This window comes from Lutra lutra, chromosome 13, assembly GCF_902655055.1.
Source record: "Lutra lutra chromosome 13, mLutLut1.2, whole genome shotgun sequence".
Lineage (NCBI taxonomy): Eukaryota > Metazoa > Chordata > Mammalia > Carnivora > Mustelidae > Lutra > Lutra lutra.
Window position 1 is genome coordinate 64,370,291 of NC_062290.1, and position 19,181 is coordinate 64,389,471.

The window sequence follows — 19,181 nt, forward strand, 5'->3', positions numbered from 1 at the left end:
CTTCCAGGTGACTCTCGGGCGCTGACGATGACAGGCTGTCCCCCTGGCTTGTCGGGTGCAGTGCTCAGGTGTCAGCACTCGGCAAAGCGTGGAAAAAACCAGAGTCAAATGAAAATATCAGAGCTATACAGGAGTCAGCACGGTCCGCCCGGCCACTCTTGCTAGGAATGGGGCTCAGTCGGAAACGACCAGACAAACAGGCTTGGCTCCCAGATCAGGAGCTTTGCCGTGGGACAGGAGACCTTCAAAAGGGGAGGTTGAAGGCTTTATATCAGAGGGAACCCAGATCACTGTCATCTGGGTCTTCTCTGTCCCTTGAGGTCTCAGTAAACATTGCCTCGAATCGCACAGCCTGTGGAAGTCTGAATTCTGTGACTTCTTGGAGGCTTAGGGTCTCTGCCTCACTCACTCTTGTTTCTGCTTCCATGTCTGGTATCTTAGCTCTGCAGCTTGTCTGGTTGCTTATAAAACAGCACGTAGGATCCTGGGAGACCTTCCCAGACCTTGATGTCATTGTGGACAATCCATTTCATGTCCCGTGATGGTACAGTTAATGGTCCATAAGAGGGGCGCCTGGGTGGCTCAGTCGGTTAAGCATCTGACTTGATATCAGCTCAGGTCGTGATCTCAGGGTGTGGAGATCTAGCACATTGGGCGTGGAGCCTGCTTAAGATTCTCTCTCAAAAAAAAAAAAAAAAAAATTCTCTCTTCCCCTCTCCCTCTTCAACCCCTTCTCTCTAAAAAAAAACCCAAAAGCCAAAAACCAAACAAACAAACAAACAAAACAGTCCATATGAAACTTTTCTATTGTCTTAAGCCTTGCTCCTCAAGTTGTGGTTCAGAGGACCAGCAACACCTCTATAACCTGGGTGCTTGTTAGCAATGCGGAAGCTTGAGCCCCACCCCTGGCTGCTAAATCGGAATCTAGATTTTAACGAGATCTCAGGAGACTCCATTCATGAAAGTGTGAAGAGCACAGACCTAAAGTCCTTGTCCATCAGCTCCCCGTGGAGGTTCTCTTTGTCCTGGCCATTGCTGTACACACTACCCAGCCCTTCATCTTCCCTTTCTTCCCCCTCCTCTCTCTCTATTTCTCTCATGTTCTTTCATCTCTTCCCTCCCTGTCAGGAGCTTCAAACATATTCTCTTTTTGTCAGGAGCAGCCCTCCGCTCCTCAGAGCCAATCACCACCAAGGCCCTGAAGGGCTCACCTGCTACCCCGCCTTCCATTCTGTTCCCAGGCTGATTAAAATATTTTTCTAAACAAGGCTCTCCCTCCCCCAAGAGGGACTCTGATACCAGCTATAACAATAAAAGAAATCTATCTCATTACAAAAGATACCCCAGATTTTATAAAGATATCTAGCTTCCAAACAGACCCCTAAATCGATTCCAGGTTATAAACTATCATACAACTGTTAGATCTGGGGAAACTGAGTCTCCAGCAGGAAAGTGACTGGCTCAATACCATTTTGTAGTTATTGGCAGGTACAGGACTAGAAAAGTTCTTATGCTTCCCAGTGTGGGCTTCTCTCCACTACAGCCCTAATCATTCTGCTTTAACCTGAACCTTTATGTGTCTGCCTGATTCTCTTCCTACACGGTACCTGGGTCGTCTGAACCGCATGTATGGGGCACCTGCTGTGTACAGCAAGCACTGTTTGAAGATGAGAAGAGGCAGAACAGACCCCGTTTTCCCACGCCCCGTGCCCTTGCCCAAACAGCGCCTTCACACTGAAGTCCTCATTCCCACCACATCTGTCTGGCAAACCTCTCCAAGTTGTTAAGAATCAGCAGCTGGGAGCATCTGAACTCCTCCAGACAAAATTAATCACTACCCCCTCCGTGCAGGCTCACAAGTGTAACATGTCTCCCATCGTTTGTTAGGTCCTTTTCTCCAAGCTGTCTTCGAAATCAAGTTTCCTCCAGGGGTGGCCCACTGGGCCCAGCACAGGAGAAGCTCAGTAAATGTTCTTTTTCTTCCCTGTTTCTTTCCCTGGGAAGTCCCCAGCAATTAATGCTATCGATCAAACAAACCATGTCCTGAACTCAACCCCTTCCTCCTCAAGCAACTTGCCCCTTTCTGGATCGGGGCTGCCTGCCTCAGGCCCTCGTCCTCCTCCCACAGCCTCTCATTCTGCGGCCTGGCCCCTGCTGGCCAGCCTCCTTCTAGTAGGTTGCTCTCCAGAGGGGCCAGCCTCACCACCAGGACTTGTGTAGGACTTTTTGAAGATCATCCTACCTTCTGGACCTCATCTGCAAAATGGGTGGGTTTGCCTTGTTAGCGGTGTTGCAGCTCACAGGCGCGTTAGCGTCCATCATGAGGAGCTGAGTGAGTGATTGTTCCATGTACCCGTAAGCTCACCAATGGTCTTTTTTAATAAATAGAGAAGATTAAATGTTGTCCCTGTGACTGGCAGGCTTGGTCGCATTCAGCTGTGCTTTCTGGAATCGGAGGGAAAGGCCTGTAGTTGCAGGGATCCCACACAAGCTGGGGCACACACCCCTCAGGATTGCGTCCTGTCTCGCAAACACAGAGATTCCCATCATGTGTGCCCCAACTGGGCAAGGCCTGGTCTATAAGGTTCTCGTCAGCTCCATCATCTTTGGAGCTGTAAGGTCTGGAGAAAAGACCAAAACTTGAGAAATTATGGAAACTGTCCATTTCCAAGCCCCTCCTGTGATGTGGTAGCTCCTCATAAAATTCAAATCTCACTCAGGATCATTTGAAAGGGTAACACTCTTTTAATTTTTTTCCTCTGCCTCCTCGGCTTTGCTTCCAGGAAGCGAGAGGAAGAAAACAAACGAAGGGAAGCAGAACAGCAGAAGGGACGGCTGAGCCCAGATTCCTGCAGACCCCAAGCCCTTCCTTGTCTGCCCAACACCCAGGCTGAGCCCCACAGGCAGAGCCAGGCTCCCAGCAAACAGCCTCCCACCAGCAACGCAGCCCAGGACACTGAGGAGACAGCCTGTCGAGGATCTCCGGGCAAACTATCTCCAGACAGAGCCCCCCAGCGGGAGCAGCATCTTTCCCCAGATGTGCAGGGAAGAGACCCCAGAAAGCCAAACGGTAGGTGTATTGCCTTTGTTACCTGATGTCAACCCGTGGACTGTGGGTTCTCTTGATTGGTGTACTTAGTCCATTCATATCTAAGGAAATTATGTCAACACTGAAGACTACCATTTTATTATTTATTTTCTGTTTATTTCCTCTGGTTCTCCTCCCTGTTTTTTTTCTTTTTTCCCCTTCCTGTAGGGTACTTGAACATCTTTTAGGATGCCATCTTGATTGATAGTGGTTTTGAGTATATCTCTTTCTACAGTTTTTGTGGTGGTTGCTCTGAGTATGTATTGCTTATGTATATTGTATCTATAAGTTATAAGGGACCTATAACCAGTTCTACTACTTTGAGTGAAATGTGGGAACCTCACTTCCATTTAGGTACCTTGACCTTCCCCACTTGTAAATGTCATTGATAGGCTACCAGATGGTATTATGATTTTTGTTTCAATCATCAAATATAATTTATAAAAACCACAAGGAAAGGGTAGTTTCTTAGATACCCATAGTTCTCTTTTTCTGTTGTTTCTTCTTTTTTCCCAGTGCATCAGATCCCTTCTTTTATCATGTCCTTTCCGTCTGAAGAACCTTTAGCTGGTATTTAAGGGTAGCTCCACTAGCAACAATTTCTTTAAGTCTTCCTTTGCCTGAGAATGTTTTGATTTCATTCCTGAAGAGCTGATGAACCAGATCCAGAATGCACACTTAGCAGGTTTTTCCTTCCAACACTTGAAAGAGGCTGTGCCACTTCTGGCTTCCATGGTTTCAGACAAGAAATCCACTGTCGTTTGCAATTGGTGTTCCTCAGGAATGTTTCTAGCTAACATGTCACTGCTCTCTGGCTGCTTTCAAGATTTTTTCTTTATCTTTAGTTTTCAATAGTTAAATATGGTGTGTCTTGGTATGGATTCTTAGAATTTATCGTGTTTGGATCTCACTTCGTATGTTGGGGATCCCCGAGACTCCCCACCCCCAAAGTTTAGAAATTTGCTAAGAGTACTCACAAGACTCAGCATGTATTTCTACTCACAGCTACGATCTTTTATAACAAAGGGATACAAATCAAGATCAACAAAGGGAAAAGCACATGGAGCAAAATCTAGAAGAAACCAGATGCAAATTTCCAAGAGTCTTCTCCCAGTGGAATCACACAAGATATGATTAATTCCTCCAGCAATGAATTGTAACTACCAGTTAGCCTTTGTCTACCAAGAAAACACACCTACACTTAGGATTCCAGGATTTTTATTGGGGTCAGTTACATAGGTACCCTCTCCCCAGCATATACTACAACTCCAGATTCCCAGAAGGAAAACAGGTATTCTGCACAAATTATATTGTTTGCCCAAAGCAATTTAAGCATATTGAGCCATTCTTAAAAATTAAGGAACAGTGAGAAACCTCCAGAAATCTAAGTGCAAAAGCCAACATAGTGAAAAAGGCAAAAAAATGTCTTAGTATTATTATAAAAATAGTTTTGACCCTGTGGACCCCAGAGTCTATGAAATCTCATGGCGACCCAATTCAGGGCATGAGCAATTCATTCTATCTCTCTGAACCTTAATTTCCTTACCTATAAAATGGGTTTGGGGGGAGGAATACTCAGAAAACAACAAAGGAACAAACAAAAAAGGCAGAAATAGACTAATAAATACAGAGAACAAACTGATGGTTGCCAGAGAGGAGGGGAGTGGGGCATGGGCAGAATGGGTGAAGCGGTGTGGGAGGTATAGGCTTCAATTGTGGAATGAATAAGTCATGGGGAAGGAAGGTATAGCATAGGAATACAGTCAATGGTATTATAGTGCCTATGAAGACAGATGGTAGCTATACTTGTGGGGAGCACAGCATAACAAAAATACTATGCTGTATGCCTGAAACTAATGTAACATTGTATCAAATATACTTCAGTTTTTAAAAAGAAAATAAAGGGTACCTACTCTCTATCCTGCAAGGTAGTTTTGAATAGAAATCAAATAATTAATGTAGAATACTTATTATAGCCCATGACATGTAATAGGTCTTCAGTAACTACTGTTATTAAACCACACTGATGATCTAGCCAAGAACAGCCACATAAAAGTACACATGAATGACCACAAACATATCCAGAATATAATTCCATAACCCACTGTACAGTGATAATGCATCAGTAATATATACCTTGAAGAGGTCTGATGCCCTGTTACATATTCATTCATTTATTCATTCAGCTAGTGTTAACCAGACTCCCCGATGTAACAACCACGTTGAATTTCCTCATTCTCTCTTAGCTTGAGGTCACTGCATATTATAATTCCCCATCCATATGGATAAAAGTGCCTCTTATTTTTCAGGTCTCAGAATGAATGTTCCTTCCTTTATACAGCCATACCTCCTCACTAAACAAGGCTTCGTCTTCCTGCTTATGTTCCTATAGGTCTTCTATAGTTCCATAATAGGAAGATCATGACCTTTTACTGTTCTTACTGGCTTGTCTGTTTTTTCCAGTAGATTGCAAGATCTTAAGATCAGGGTTGTTTCCATTATGTGCTGCTATGTAAAAAACAAAACACAAAACACACACACACACACACACACACACCCCAAAAACAAAAGTACACTAAAACTAAGTTGCTTAAAATAATAATTTATTATTTCTCATGATTCTGTGGGCCAACTGGGCAGTTCCACTGCATTTTCACCTGGTCTCTCTTACCTGGCTCCATTCAGGTAGAAGGTGAGTTGAATCAGATGGTCTAAGACAGACTGACTTAAATGTCTGGCAGTTGATACTGGCTATGAGCTGGGATTCCTTGACTCTGCTTTATATGGCTTTTCATCCTCCACTAGGCTAGACTGGCCTCCCTACACAGTGGTCTCCCAGCATCATTCTAAGAAAGCAAAATCAGAAGCTACAAGACCCCTTGAGGAGTAGGCTCCAGAATTTGCATGCTACATCCTATTGCTCGAAGCAAGTTATATGGCCAGCCCAGACTGAATGATATGGAGAAATATACTCAACTTCTGTGCATACTAGGATGGGAGCAATTTTTGGCTAGTAATCTATCACAATTCCTTTTTGGTCACAGATTATTCACATTCCTCCCACAGGCACAGTATTCTCAAAATTATCTCTGGACCCCAAAATGTCATCTCAGTTATCACATTAAGCTTGAAGTTTGGGATCTTGAGACATATGTCACATCCAGATGTTGTCAAGATTCCCCAGGTATAGGGGCACCTGGGTGGCTCAGTCAATTAAACCTCTGCCTTCGGCACAGGGCATGATCCCTGGGTCCTAGGATTGAGCCTCGCATTAGGCTCCCTGCTCAGTGGAAAGCCTGCTTCTTCCTCTCCCTCTGCCTGCTGCTCCCCCTACTTGTGCACTCTCACTCTCAGTCAAATAAATAAATAAATAATCAACCCCCAGATATGACTCTTTCCTATTTAGGGACTAGCCCACCAAAAACACACATTATCAACACGCCCCCCAGACCCAAGCAATAGTGAGGCAGGGACAGAATAACCACAGTAGACACCTTTGTTCCAAAAGGGGAGAAATAAGAGGTACATAGCAGTCACTAGTTCATAGCAATTCTGAAAGCTAACTGGTTATACATTAGCAGTGCTAGAAGTATAGAATGTTCCTTGATTAGGGTATGGTTTTCCCCTATGTGTGGTTTCCTATTTGATTATTCTCCTTGGCCCTTGGCTCTTGGCTCTCCTACCAGAATTCTTGGTACTGCTCTCTGAGACATCTTCCTTTTCCATAAGACATAGCCCGTGTTTGCACCTAAACAGTTTTCTCAGCCTGTTTCCCCTCTACAGGAAGTTGAGGTTCCAGAGGCTCCTGTTTGTCTTGAATAGCCTCAGCGGTTCAAGCTAGTGATACTCTTTGTGATACAGTTACCTGGGAAATTTCATGGGCTTCAGGGGCCACTTGGGTGACCCTCGGTTAAGGATCTGACTCCTAATTTCAGCTCAGGTCATGATCATGGGATTGAGCCCCGCATCAGGCACCACGCTCAGCAGGGAGTCTGCTTGGGCTTCTCTCTCTCTTCTCCCTCTGTTCCTCCCCCTGCTCCTGTGCTTTCTCTCCTTCCCTCTCTCTCAAATAAATAAAATCTTCTTAAAAAAATTTGTGGGTTCCCTATGATTTTGACTGGACTCATTCCATGTTCCAAAACTACATCCATACTTATTTCTCAGACGGGCCTCTCTCTACTTTGGGTGGCTCAGGCTGCTGTAGGAAAATGCCCTTGAAGTTCTTGGAAGTTCTTTTGTGTAGCTTACAGTACCTTACAATGTACCATCTTCGATATTTTGAAGTCTTAAAAAAAAGAGTTGCACGGTAATACTCTTGATTGGATCTTATCCTTAAGTCATATTTTACTAAGATACTCTCAGTAAAATTAGCTGGAAAGAATGAATATGCTAACAACTTTCTTTTCCAACCTGGCACATTCTAGGCTCTCTGTATTTCCTCTGGATTCTGCTTGCAAGCTGAGCAGTTCCTTCCTGATTTTCTTTCTTTCTCCCCATACCTACCACATGCAGGTAAAAAATCCAATTGATCTTTTCTTCAGCTATTGCCCCCTGGAAGTCTATTCCGTATCCACAAATTCATTAGATATGTTTTCTGTCTTCTAAGCTACTGCAGGTTAACTTTTGCCCATTTGCCAATTTTTCTGCCATTGAATAATACAACTGACCATTCTCCAAACTCCAACAGCAATTTCCTCTCTGCTGTCTCAGCCTTTGGTAACAGTCTTTTCATTGCCTTCCTGGCTTCTGTCCGCTCACCAGTCCTTAAGTCAATGCTATGGGTTTTTGTTAGCCAGCACCTCTCTTTTTTAGCTATTGGTTTCTGTGTTGATTATTTCTAGTGACGTTACAAATTATCCCAAAACTAAGTGGCTTAAGATAACAATGACTTCTTACTTCTCACAATTCTGTGGCTTGTCAGAACAATTTCCTCTCCTGGGTCAGTCACTTGGGCTCACTCATGTGGCTGGTGCAAGGCTGGCTGGAACGGAAAGCCCAAGATGGCTTTCTTTATGTGTGTGGCCATTGGTGCTGGCTGTTGGCTGAGAGGTCTCAGATCTCTTCTCCATGACCTTGCATCCTCCGGGAGTTTAGACCATCTTCCTTGCATGTTGTTCTCAAGACAGAACTCCGAGAGAGAGAAAGCCAGAAGCGACAAGCTCTCTTGAGGCCTAGGCTCCAAAACGTCCCTATCATTTTTACCACATTCTGTTGATCAGACCAGTTTGCAAGGCCAGCCCAGATTCAAGGGGGTAGAGACAGAGACTCCACCTCTGGTTTAAAGATGTTGCAAAAGGCACATTTCAAAAGTGAGTGCATAGTGGGATGGAAAGAATCTTTGACCATTAAACAGTGTATCACAAGGAGCAATGTGTCTCCTACTTCTGTGTACCAAGCACCCAGTAGGGTGTCTGGTACATAAGAGACATAATAAATATTTGTTGAACATATAGCTGCATGGGACTAGCTAGGTGCTTGAGAGTAAGACATGAAAGATTATTAAATAGGACATGAGGGGCCCCAGGGTGGCACAGTCAGTTAACTGTCCAAGACTTGGTTTCAGTTCAGGTCATGATCCCAGGGTCTTGAGATCAAGCCCTGAGTTGGGCTCTGAGCTCAGTGAGGAGTCTGCTAAAGTTTCCCTCTCCTCTGCCCCTCCCATGGTTGCTCTCCCTCTGTCTCTAAAATCAACCTATCTTAAAAAAAAAAAAAAGACATGAAAGTATTCATTGGGTGTACTCCTGTTTTCTGTAACAGAGTTCCGTTCTCTTAGTAAGTTATTTCTTTCTTCTCTCTCATAGTAATTCTCCCCTTCTTATTTACAGTGCATGTAGAGCATGACGGCTGAGTGCACAAGCTTAGAATTGAATAACGAGGATCATATTTAGACTCTACCACGTACTACCTATATAATCTTGATCAAGTTACTTAACTTCTCCTAAGCCTCCATTTCTTTATTTGTAAAAAAAAAAAAAAAAAAAAAAAGACAGAAAGAAAAAAAAAAGAAAGAGGAAGAAAGGAAGGAAGGAAGGAAGGAAGGAAGGAAGGAAGGAAGGAAGGAAGGAAGGGAGGGAAAATGCCTGTCTCAGAATTTTATGAACATTCATGAGATAACCCGTGGAAAGATTTAACACAGTGTCTAAAGCACTCTATAATATGAGCTGTTAGGATAACTCTCTCACTATGATTTCAAGAGGTAGGGGAGGAAGGAGGCAGAACACTTAGGAAGATTCCTGCGGCTGAGTGGCGGGTGGGCCTGGAGGCTGACACTGAGACACAGCGGCAGGGTGAGGAGGGAGGATGGACTGGAGAGGTGCAGTGCAGAGGACTTGCTAGCAGATTGCCTGTGGGAGGTGGTGAGATAAAGTTGTCTTTGAGTCAGTGTGGTTCTCAAGAGAGTCTAGTGGAGGAGAAACTCACTGTTTTAAGGGCCATCCCTGGCGTTGTCTTCTTTCTCACCATATGGGCTGCCAGAACTAGTGGGTACGACTGGTGGGAGTAAGCAGGCCCTTACGTTTGGTGCGTGTACAGTGGCTAATACAGAAAATCCAGTTACCACCTGTGTGCCGAAAACTCCCTGACCTCCTTCCTTTATTCCAATTATGTATATTTAACTCTTTACTTATGCCCTCACTTGGATGTCCCAAAGGCATCCCAAACTCAACCTATCTGCGACAGGACGGATGAAGGTTTTATGTAAGCCTGCTCTGCTTTGGTTAATGACACACTCATCTGTGTGGACATTCAGTGCAGGAGTAATGATTAGTTCCTTTTCCTTTACCGCCCATACCCAGCCTGTCACCAGCTCTTGTCTCACTGACTTCCTAAACATCTTTCAAACCTGTTTTCTTCCTCTCATCCTCCACCACCGTATATTCTACCTCACATCTTCTTACCTTTGTCTCTAACTTGGACTATTGTAGTAGCTTCCTCACGGGTCTTACTTATCTGCTCCAACTCACCTAATCCATTTTCCTCTCTGTGAACAGATTAATCTCTTCGAAATGAAACCTCATTGTGTCTCTCCCCGATTCAGAGCCCTAGAATTAACCACTTCTCCAAAGAACCCTGGTTCCCTCTGTTGAAGAATGATAATAGAAACCAAAATCTGAGCACTTGGTGGGCGTATTACTATTTACCATTATTCCTAAGCCCTTTCAGCAGACAGAGCTAAAAATTATTTACATCTATCTCTGCATTTATCTGTGTGTATGTGTATCTCATACACACACACACATAAACGCACGTACACACACACACACACACACACCCCATGAGTTCATATTCGTGATACCTCCGGTTCCATTCAACACCACAGCGATTATTCTATCTCTTCTCTTTACTTCAAGAGTTTTCCTCCAACAGTGAAAGATCTGTTTCCCATCATCTAGGAGATATATGCTTCTTTCTTCAGTTCTGGTGTACACATAAAATAGTTTCAGAATTGCTAACCCAATCCTGTGAGAAACAAACTTACTAACTAGAGCACAATCTTTATATACATTTCTTTTTGTCCTTATTCAGCCAAAATATGTTTTTAATAAGTTACTTAGGTCAGTTCTTTTCTTCGCCTTTTAGTGTGGTTACCTAATTCATTTGTAATACAGTTAGGTTTGTTTGTTACTATTTATATTCCATTTTGAGTTCTTTCCCACATCCCAGTTGATTTTAATTGTTGGGCTTTTTCTTTCTTTCTCTTTTTTAGTTGGGTACTTTATTTATTTTATTTTATTTTATTTTATTTTTTTGAAAGATTTTATTTATTTATTTGACGCAGAGAGAGAGATCACAAGCAGGCAGAGAGACAGAGAGAGGGGGAAGCAGAGAGCCCGATGCGGGGCTCAATCCTAGGACCCTGAGATCATGACCAGAGCCAAAGGCAGAGACTTAACCCACTGAGCCACCCAGGTGCCCGGTGTTGGGTACTTTATTGAAGCAGAAAATGATGCTTTTTCCTAATTACAAATCGGTCATTGTACATTATAAAATAATTGAAAACAGAAAAGAACAAAGAAAAAAATAAAAATCCTCCTTAAGTTAAACAACTCTTATCACTTTGGCACAAATCCATCTTCTAGAACTTTCTTTTTCTTTTATTTCAGAAGAGTATGGGCATCCCCATTTTGAGATTTTCTTACATTATCTCCTTTTTTCAACAAAAATATTAGTGACTGCTTAGTATTATATCAGATTATGAATACAGCATGATTTGTTTAATCATGTCTGTGTTGTAGGACATATGAGCTAAATAACCTCTCGTAAATTTTTGTGTACATCTCTAATTTTTATGGCTCTTTAAACATCCTGCCAAATTTCATTCCAGGAAGGTTGCAAAAGGTTATTTCAGCCTTTCAAAAGCAAAAAACCCAAAACTCTCTCCAAACATTTAGGCAAATAGTGATTTTATTGAATCCTAGTTAGCAGGATGGAATTTTGTCATATTTTACTGGCTCTGTGTATTTATTTCTAGATTGTTCACTGATGTACTATGTCAATTTTTATATTGTTTTTTTTCATTTTCTTAACCACTCTAAAAGCTCAGCATATAATAATAGTAACCTTTGTCTATCATGAATAATGAATGTCTTTTTAAAATTTACCCTTTAATTCTGTTTAATTTTTTCTTTTGAGCTTTTTATCCTTGTGGTTTTCCCTAAGAAAAGGTTTTTCCCACTTCAAGATGTAAAATCACATATATTTTCTAATTTTTACTATTTCAGATTTAATTTTTTATATAGTAATATTGGAATCTAATGACTTCTTTTTAGAGAATAGACAGTTGTTCTAGGCATATACATGAAATAATCTGCATAGAATATACAATAATATACATGGAAATGAGCCATATACTTGGAGCCGTGACACTGGCAGTGGGCTTTGTGAATAAGGCTTCAGGAGGGGTACAGCATCCTCTCTGGGTTCACACCCAGGGGCTCTAAGCAGCTCAGCTCCTCACCACAAATTAAAAGCACTATCCTTATTATGTATTTTTAATATATGGGTATACTTCTAGCTTTGTATTCTTTCTCACTGATCTATCTCTATTAATACCCAAATCACATCATTTTTATCATTACTAGTTAGTAGCATCTAATATCATCTAGCAGTTTCTTCATTATTTTTCTTTTTTCTTTTCTTTTTTTACTGACGGATGGTTGACACACAGTGTTACGTTACTTTCAGGTTTATGACATAGTGATTGGACGATCCTGTACATTACGCAATACTCACCATAAGTGTGGCTACCATCTGTTACCTTACAACACTATTATAATAATATTGACTATATTTCCTATGCTGTATCTTTCATCCCTGTGACTTATTTATCTTAGAACTGGAAGTCTGGACCTTTTTTTTTTTTCCTTTTAGTAGAATTTACTTTTTAGAGCAGTTTTAGGTTTACAGCAAAATTGAGCAGAAAGGGCAGAATTCCCATACACTCCCGGCCCCCCCCATACATGTACTTCCCCACTCAGCGTCCTCTCCCAGAGTGGCGCATTTGTTTAAATTGATGAACCTACATTGATACTTCCTTATCACACGAAGTCCACGGTTTACATCAGACTTCATGGCTGGTGTTGCACATTCTGTAGGTTTTGACAAACATATAATGACTCATATCCACCATTACAGCATCGTACACAAGAGTTTCATTGCCTGTATTAGTCAGGGTTCTCCGGAGAATCAGAACTAATAGGATATATATAAAAGAGGAGGTTTGCTATAGAAACTGGCTCACTGGATTATGGAGGTTGAGAAGTCCCACGATTTGCTGCCTGCAAGCTGGAGAACCAGGAGAGCTGGTGGTATGATTCAGTGAATCTGAAGGCTTGAGAACCAGGGTGGCAGATGGTGTGAGGCCGAGTCCAAAGGCCTGAGAATCAGGGGGATGAGGGGGCTGATGGCATAAGTTCTGATCCAAGTCTGAAAGCCTGAAAACAAGCAGCACCTGTGTGTAAGCGCAGCTTTGTCCCAGCTCAAGCAAAAAGCAAATCTGCCCTTCCTCCACCTTTTTGTTCTACTGAGGCCCTCCACAGGCTAGATGTTGCCCACCTGCATTGGTGAGGGCAGTCTTCTGTACGCGGTCTACCAATTCAAATCCTAATTTCTTCCCAAACATCCTCACAGACACATGCAGAAGTAATATTTTAGCAGCCATCTGGGCACCCCTGATGCCAGTCAAGTTGACACATAAAATTAACCATCAGAGTGCCCTGTGCTCTCCCTGTGTATCCTTCCCTCCCTCGAACTTTTAGCAACCACCAATCCATTGACTAGCTCCACAGTTTTGCCCATTTCCAGAATGTCATAGGGTTGGAATCATACAATAAGTAGCCTTTTCAGATGGGCTTCTTTCACTTACTAATATGCATTAGTAATATTCATATGAGGGAAGTAATATTTCACTTAGGAACATCCTCCAAGACTTGGTAACTCCTTTCTGTTTAGCACTCATTTCATTTCCTTTCAGTTCATTTCTTTTTAGTGCTGAATAATATTCCACTGTTTGGATGTTCCACAATTGTTCATCTATTCAGCTAGTGCAGGACTCCTTGGTGGCTTCCAAGTTTGGGAAATTATGAATAAAGCTACTCTAAACATCCATGTGCAGGGTTTTGGGTGGACATTAGTTTAAATTCACTTGGGGTAAATAACAAAGAGAAAACTGCTGGCTCCTGTGGTGTGAACAGTTTTGTAAGGAGCTGCTGCACCACCTTGCAAAGTGGCTGTACCGTCTTGCATTCCCAGCAGCAGTGTCTGAGAGTTCCGGTGGCTCCGCCTCCTCATCAGCCCTTGGTGTTGTCAGTGTTTTTGAGTTTCCACCATCTAATAGTGGTATCTTGTTGTTTAATTAATTGGGGCTTTAGTAGTGTATGTGAAACATTATAATGGTTCTAAGAGTCAGAACTATACAAAAAGATATACCCATAGAAGTATTGCCCTCCTCAGCCCCACTAGCCAGGTCCCATTTCCCTCTTTCTCCCCCTTTCCTGCCCCATCACAGTAGGTACCCAATCTCTTCGGTTTCTGGTTTATCCTTTGTATATTTCCTTTATACAAATGAGCAGATACAAGCGGATTCCCTTATTTACCCTTTGTCTTACATGAAGCATAGCAGAGTTTAGATACATCTTTGCACTGTAAAATGGTTGTTTTAAAGTCTGTTTCTGAAAAGAAATTATCTAGATAACCTGTGTGTCTGTCTTATTGTCTCCCCCACCCCTTGAATATTATGTTGTCTGTTTATCTGCCTGCATATTTTTGATTGAGTGGTAAGCATTTAATATAAAAAAAATTACATGATAAATAACATGAGACCTAAGATGATAGTAATTCCTCCACAGGAATTTACATCGGCTTCTGGCCGACATGTAGGAGCATGAGTGATCCAAGTTTGAGCAATCCAAACCTTAATCCAGTTTTCAATACTGAGAGGAAGCAAAGCTGCCCTCAGTCCCTACAAGGATCAATTTACTATGAGTTCACCTTTTCTCCTAAGATATAGCCCTCCAGGGTCCCAGCCCAAAAACAAACAAACAAACAAAAAACTTCTTGGCAGGTTCTGGATTCCAGGTTTTGTCCTCCAAACCTTGAGGGGATGATATAATTCTCTTAGGAATACATGTCCCCAGATGCCTTGCCCATCTCTGTTGGTTACCCAATTCTCCTGCATCTCGGCCCCCACATGTTTTCTGTCCTGTTAGCTCTTCGATGCCTTCAGACAGGTGGTTTGTAATATTTTGTTTGGCTTTTCTGTTGTCCTCAGTGGTGAGTGTGCCTCTGTTCTGCCATTACAGAAGCAGAAGTTCCCTCATTGCTTTTGGTATTGAGTCTAAACTGTTTCATTTTAGAGGTTATATTTAGTCCTTTTTCAAATCTGTTCTTTTCCCCTCTTTTTAAATTCTTTTGTGTTTAATCACAGTTTAATCAGTGCATGTGTATTTGTGTATGTGCACACTGTTCTATTAGCTCAGTTCTTGTTGATCTGATAGAGCTATTGTGTCTGGTAGCGCATTCGCAGTAGACTGTTTCCTCGTGCATTTTGTAATTTTGGACTGTGACGTCATTTTCAGAAGGACCCCTCTGTGCGAGCTGAGTGGAGGGAATGCCACGTTGAAGTAATACTGCATTTGCTTCAGTGAAGCATTCTTACCACCATCCTGAGACTGGTTTTTTATATTAATTTTTCCTATGGGTTGAGAATGAATGAATGTGAACCCCGTGTGAGGCACAGGACTTGGGTTTCAGATCCTCCAAGGAGACTCTTCTCCCCATCCAGAACCCAGGCGAAGACAAATTTGCTTGTTGTTTTCCAGTGCTGGCAACTCGATTTTTTATCTGGACTATCATAGCCCAGAGGACATACCCCCTCAAGAGCCTGGCTTCCTGCAGGGTCTTGGTCCTAGCTAACTTTCTGCCTGCAAGACCTTGTCTTCTGAGGCACCCGGGTGGCTCAGTGGGTTAAGCCTCTGCCTTTGGCTCAGGTCGTGATCTCGGAGTCCTGGGATTGAGCCCCGCATCAGGCTCTCTGCTCAGCAGGGAGCCTGCTTCCCGCCCCCCTGCCTGCCTCTTTGCCTACTTGTGATCTCTGTCTGTGTGTCAAATAAAGAAAGAAGATTTTTTTTAAAGGCCTTGTTTTCTGTCCTTATCTGGATATTAAAAGACAGCCAGATATTTTTAGTAAGACCAAAATTGTCCACTCCACCATGAGTACCTGCCCAGACGGTTGCTATATCAACTCACACACTTAACACCCTGATTTTTGGTTTTCTCTTTGTTTTGGCCTCTCCTTTGTTTTTGGATTTTCTTTATTTTCTTGAAGGCACTATTGTGCTTGTAGAAGAATGTTTATTATATTTTAGTCAGCATTATAGTGGGAAGACTTTCAGGTTATCTGACATTCCATTGCTAGAAATAGAAGCTGAACAGGTTGGGTTTATTTTTTTCCCTAATTAGAATCACTACTATCATTAGTGTTGCTAATAGGACAAGTCTGAGTATTTTATGTGACCAAATGAGCAGAACTACTATGCAAGTTTGGGCAGTAAATATTCTTTCCCTTTTTCCTTGTCTCCCCAAGAATCACCCAGACAACAGTCTAAAGGCCGATCTGCCTGTGTCCACTTCAGCCCCAGTGAAGGCAATGATGGAAGCAGACATCTAGGAGTCTCCTCTGTTGAGAAGTCCAGAGGTGAGACAGTTGGTGAGCAGCGGTGTGACAAAGGGAAAGGCTTCTTGAAGCAGCCTTCCTGTACCAGGGTAGCCAGGCCTGATGAGGAAGGAGAGGACCCCAGTTGGGCAGCAGCAAGCCTTCCACAGCAGGATGGGCCCCGGAAACCCAGCCGGCGGCAGGACACAGCACCCAAGGCCAAATGTGCATCCCAGAGAAGGCGCATTCAAGAGCTCCGAGGAGGAAGGCACTCCCCGGCTGGTTCCAGCCGGCCTGGGAGTGCCAAGGGGGAGGTGGTCCATGCTGGGCAGAATCCTCTCCACCATCGAACACCAAGAAACAAAATGACACAGGACAAGCTCACAGGAGGGATCTACTCAGATTTGCCACAGAACACGGAGGTGTTGGGGTCAGGAGTCAGGAAGTCGGGAACATCCACCCTGTCTGAGGACACCCGGATATCCAAGGAGCCTGATCCAGCACCTGGTGCTCTCTCTGGGCAGACTCTGAATATTGACCTTCTCCCTGTAGAGCTGCGGCTGCAGATAATCCAGAAAGAAAGAAGCAGGAAAGAGCTGTTTCGCAAAAAGAACAAGGCAGCAGCGGTCATCCAGCGGGCCTGGAGAAGGTAGGCGGGGGAGGTGCCACAGCTCCTCATACTCCTAACGTGACACGCCCCGTGCTCTGTTTTTCTAGTGAACTCCACGTGCTGGCCTAACAGGCCAATTTTACTGAGCATGCCCATAAAATTCACTCACGGGTAGGTCCTTGTAATTTACTCTGCATAAGCTATTTGGAAGACAGCTTTGCCAAGAAAGTTAGGAAGCACCCAGGATAGCCTGGTGTAAAGGAAAAGAGTGTTCAGTTTCTAACCAGGAAGCCTGAGTTCCGGGTGTCTGACAAGTTACCTGACCTTTGCCAGTCACGTGGCCTCCCTGACCTTCAGTTTCGTCATCTGTAAAACAGGGTTTTGTCATTGCTGCGTTCTGCTTGTATGGCAGGTTGCTAGAATGAGATCTTGTGCCCTTCCTAAATTCTAAAGCACTACACATGGAAGATATTTTATTTTTCTTTTTATTTCTTTACTACCCAGGAATTAGTCATAGCCTGAGTACCTAAACCAGGGCCTGGTCATAATGGATTAAGTGGCTCTTAGATTACAAAACCCTGCGCATGCACCTGCCAAGCTGGGGGTATGGCATGGGTGCCAGGAGGAGTCGTGGAGGTGTCCTGACATACGGAGACAAATTCCTCCAGGGAGTCATCATGGGAGGACTGGAGGAGTCCTTTGCTGCAAGTTTTTCACATATTTCAGAATCTCCTTCATCTGCAGGCCCCCCCAAGGCCTAAATCTAGATGAGGCCTTAGTCATGACTGGTGTCTGGGGGAGGGCTGGAGCCATGGCCCACAGGTGGGGCTCAGGTGGCCTCCATCTCCAGAGAGAGGAAGGCCGATGGGGGAACAAAGCAAGTAAATCACTTCGAGCACAGGTGTGCCACATGTCAACACCCCTGTCAGGAGATAAAAGGGCCAGAAAGCCCCTCCTGTTGGCAGAAGGAGAGAGAGAGAGTGGAGAGAGCAGGAGAGGTTCTTGGGAGATCCGGGGAGAGGCCTCCGGGACTGTAGTGCCAAGGACTGCCTGGCTGGGAGTCGGCCGATCTGCTCCATGTGGGCACAGCCTCTGCCACAGTGCGTCCTCATGTCTGTTCAAGCCGCTGGCCTTATAAAGTCATCTGCCTGGTCCCCCTTGCTCTCCCCACCACCCCGGGAAGCTGTCACCATAGGGATCAGTGTCTCCATTTTTCAGACAAGCAGATTGTCTCAAGAAAAACGACTTGTCCCAGTGGTACAAAGCAGGCCCCTGAAGCTCTGACTCAAGGGCCTTTCCCATACGTTCTCGGTAAAGGGGGTGTTTGCTGTGGTCAGAGTCACAGCAGCTGAGGCAGACCTCGTGCTCTTTACCTCAGAACAGGCTGGAGCGGAAGGGCTGCATGGATGGGCTCACACTGGTCAAGGTAACGTTGATGTTGTCATTACTGTGGCTAATACTAGTACTTGGCATTGATCAGGCACTTGTGCCAGGGGCTGTTCTAACGAGTTTTACCTGTATTACCTGAGTCAGGCCTCCCAACAGCCCTATGAGGTAGATCGTGTTCTTGTCCCCATTTCACAGATGAGGAAGCTGAAGCACAGAGCGGTTAATAAACCCAGCAAGTTACAGAGCTAAGAAGTGCCAGTTTGGGCTCGGAGCAGAGCTACTCTGCCTCTGCAGCCAGAGATGGGCGCGGGACTTGCTCCCCCGACTTGGGGAGTTCTGCCAGATGCACACTGGCGACCATCCCAGAGGAACTTTTTATGTATTTCAGCTGAAACTGGGGATCTAAACAAGCCAGAAGGGTTTACCACATCAGGCCCCACAGCTGCTCCCTAGCCGAAATGCCTTCCCGTCAAACTGTTCTTTGACTCCTTTGAAGAGTCAGAAGCTGACAGGTCCTGTCCGTAAGTGTCCATAGCAGCAAATGAGCCTTCAGTCATCCCCTCAAGAACACTGGGCTCACAGTCTGTGTGCCCATCTGGGGAGGCAATTACCCAGCCCTCTGGCTGCACCGGTATGCAATTCTGAGACCTGGGACATTGACTCCCAAAGGGACTGTGGAATGCTGCACGTTGTGGGAAGTCACAGGTCTGGTGACAGTAAAAACCCTCTTACTGATTCTGTTATATAGCCTTACGCATCTTCCATTTTAAGTACAGGAGACCAAAGCAGTGTCCTGGGACAGTGTGTGGTGTCTGACACCCAAGCTAAGGAGCAGCGAGGGGTGGGGCGGAGAACAGGGTCTGGCACATAACTGCTCCACAGAGAGGCAGGCTGTCGTCCCAGGAGACACGTTAAGGACAGAGGCCACCTGGGAAATGCGCAAG

General features: G+C 44.1%; 1 protein-coding gene across 4 annotated transcripts in view; it reads left to right on the top strand.

Annotated features, from left to right (window-relative positions):
* Positions 1-19,181, top strand: part of INVS (inversin) — a 174,632-nt gene that overhangs the window by 131,524 nt on the left and 23,927 nt on the right. For 2 of the 4 annotated variants that reach the window (XM_047699046.1, XM_047699047.1), the window contains exons 13-15: positions 2,784-3,070; positions 16,170-16,280; positions 16,791-16,887. In XM_047699046.1, coding sequence (XP_047555002.1) covers positions 2,784-3,070; positions 16,170-16,280; positions 16,791-16,887 — 495 coding nt within the window. Of the gene's footprint in view, positions 1-2,783; positions 3,071-16,169; positions 16,888-19,181 lie in introns of all 4 variants that reach the window. The other 2 variants (XM_047699044.1, XM_047699045.1) reach the window with 1 other exon arrangement.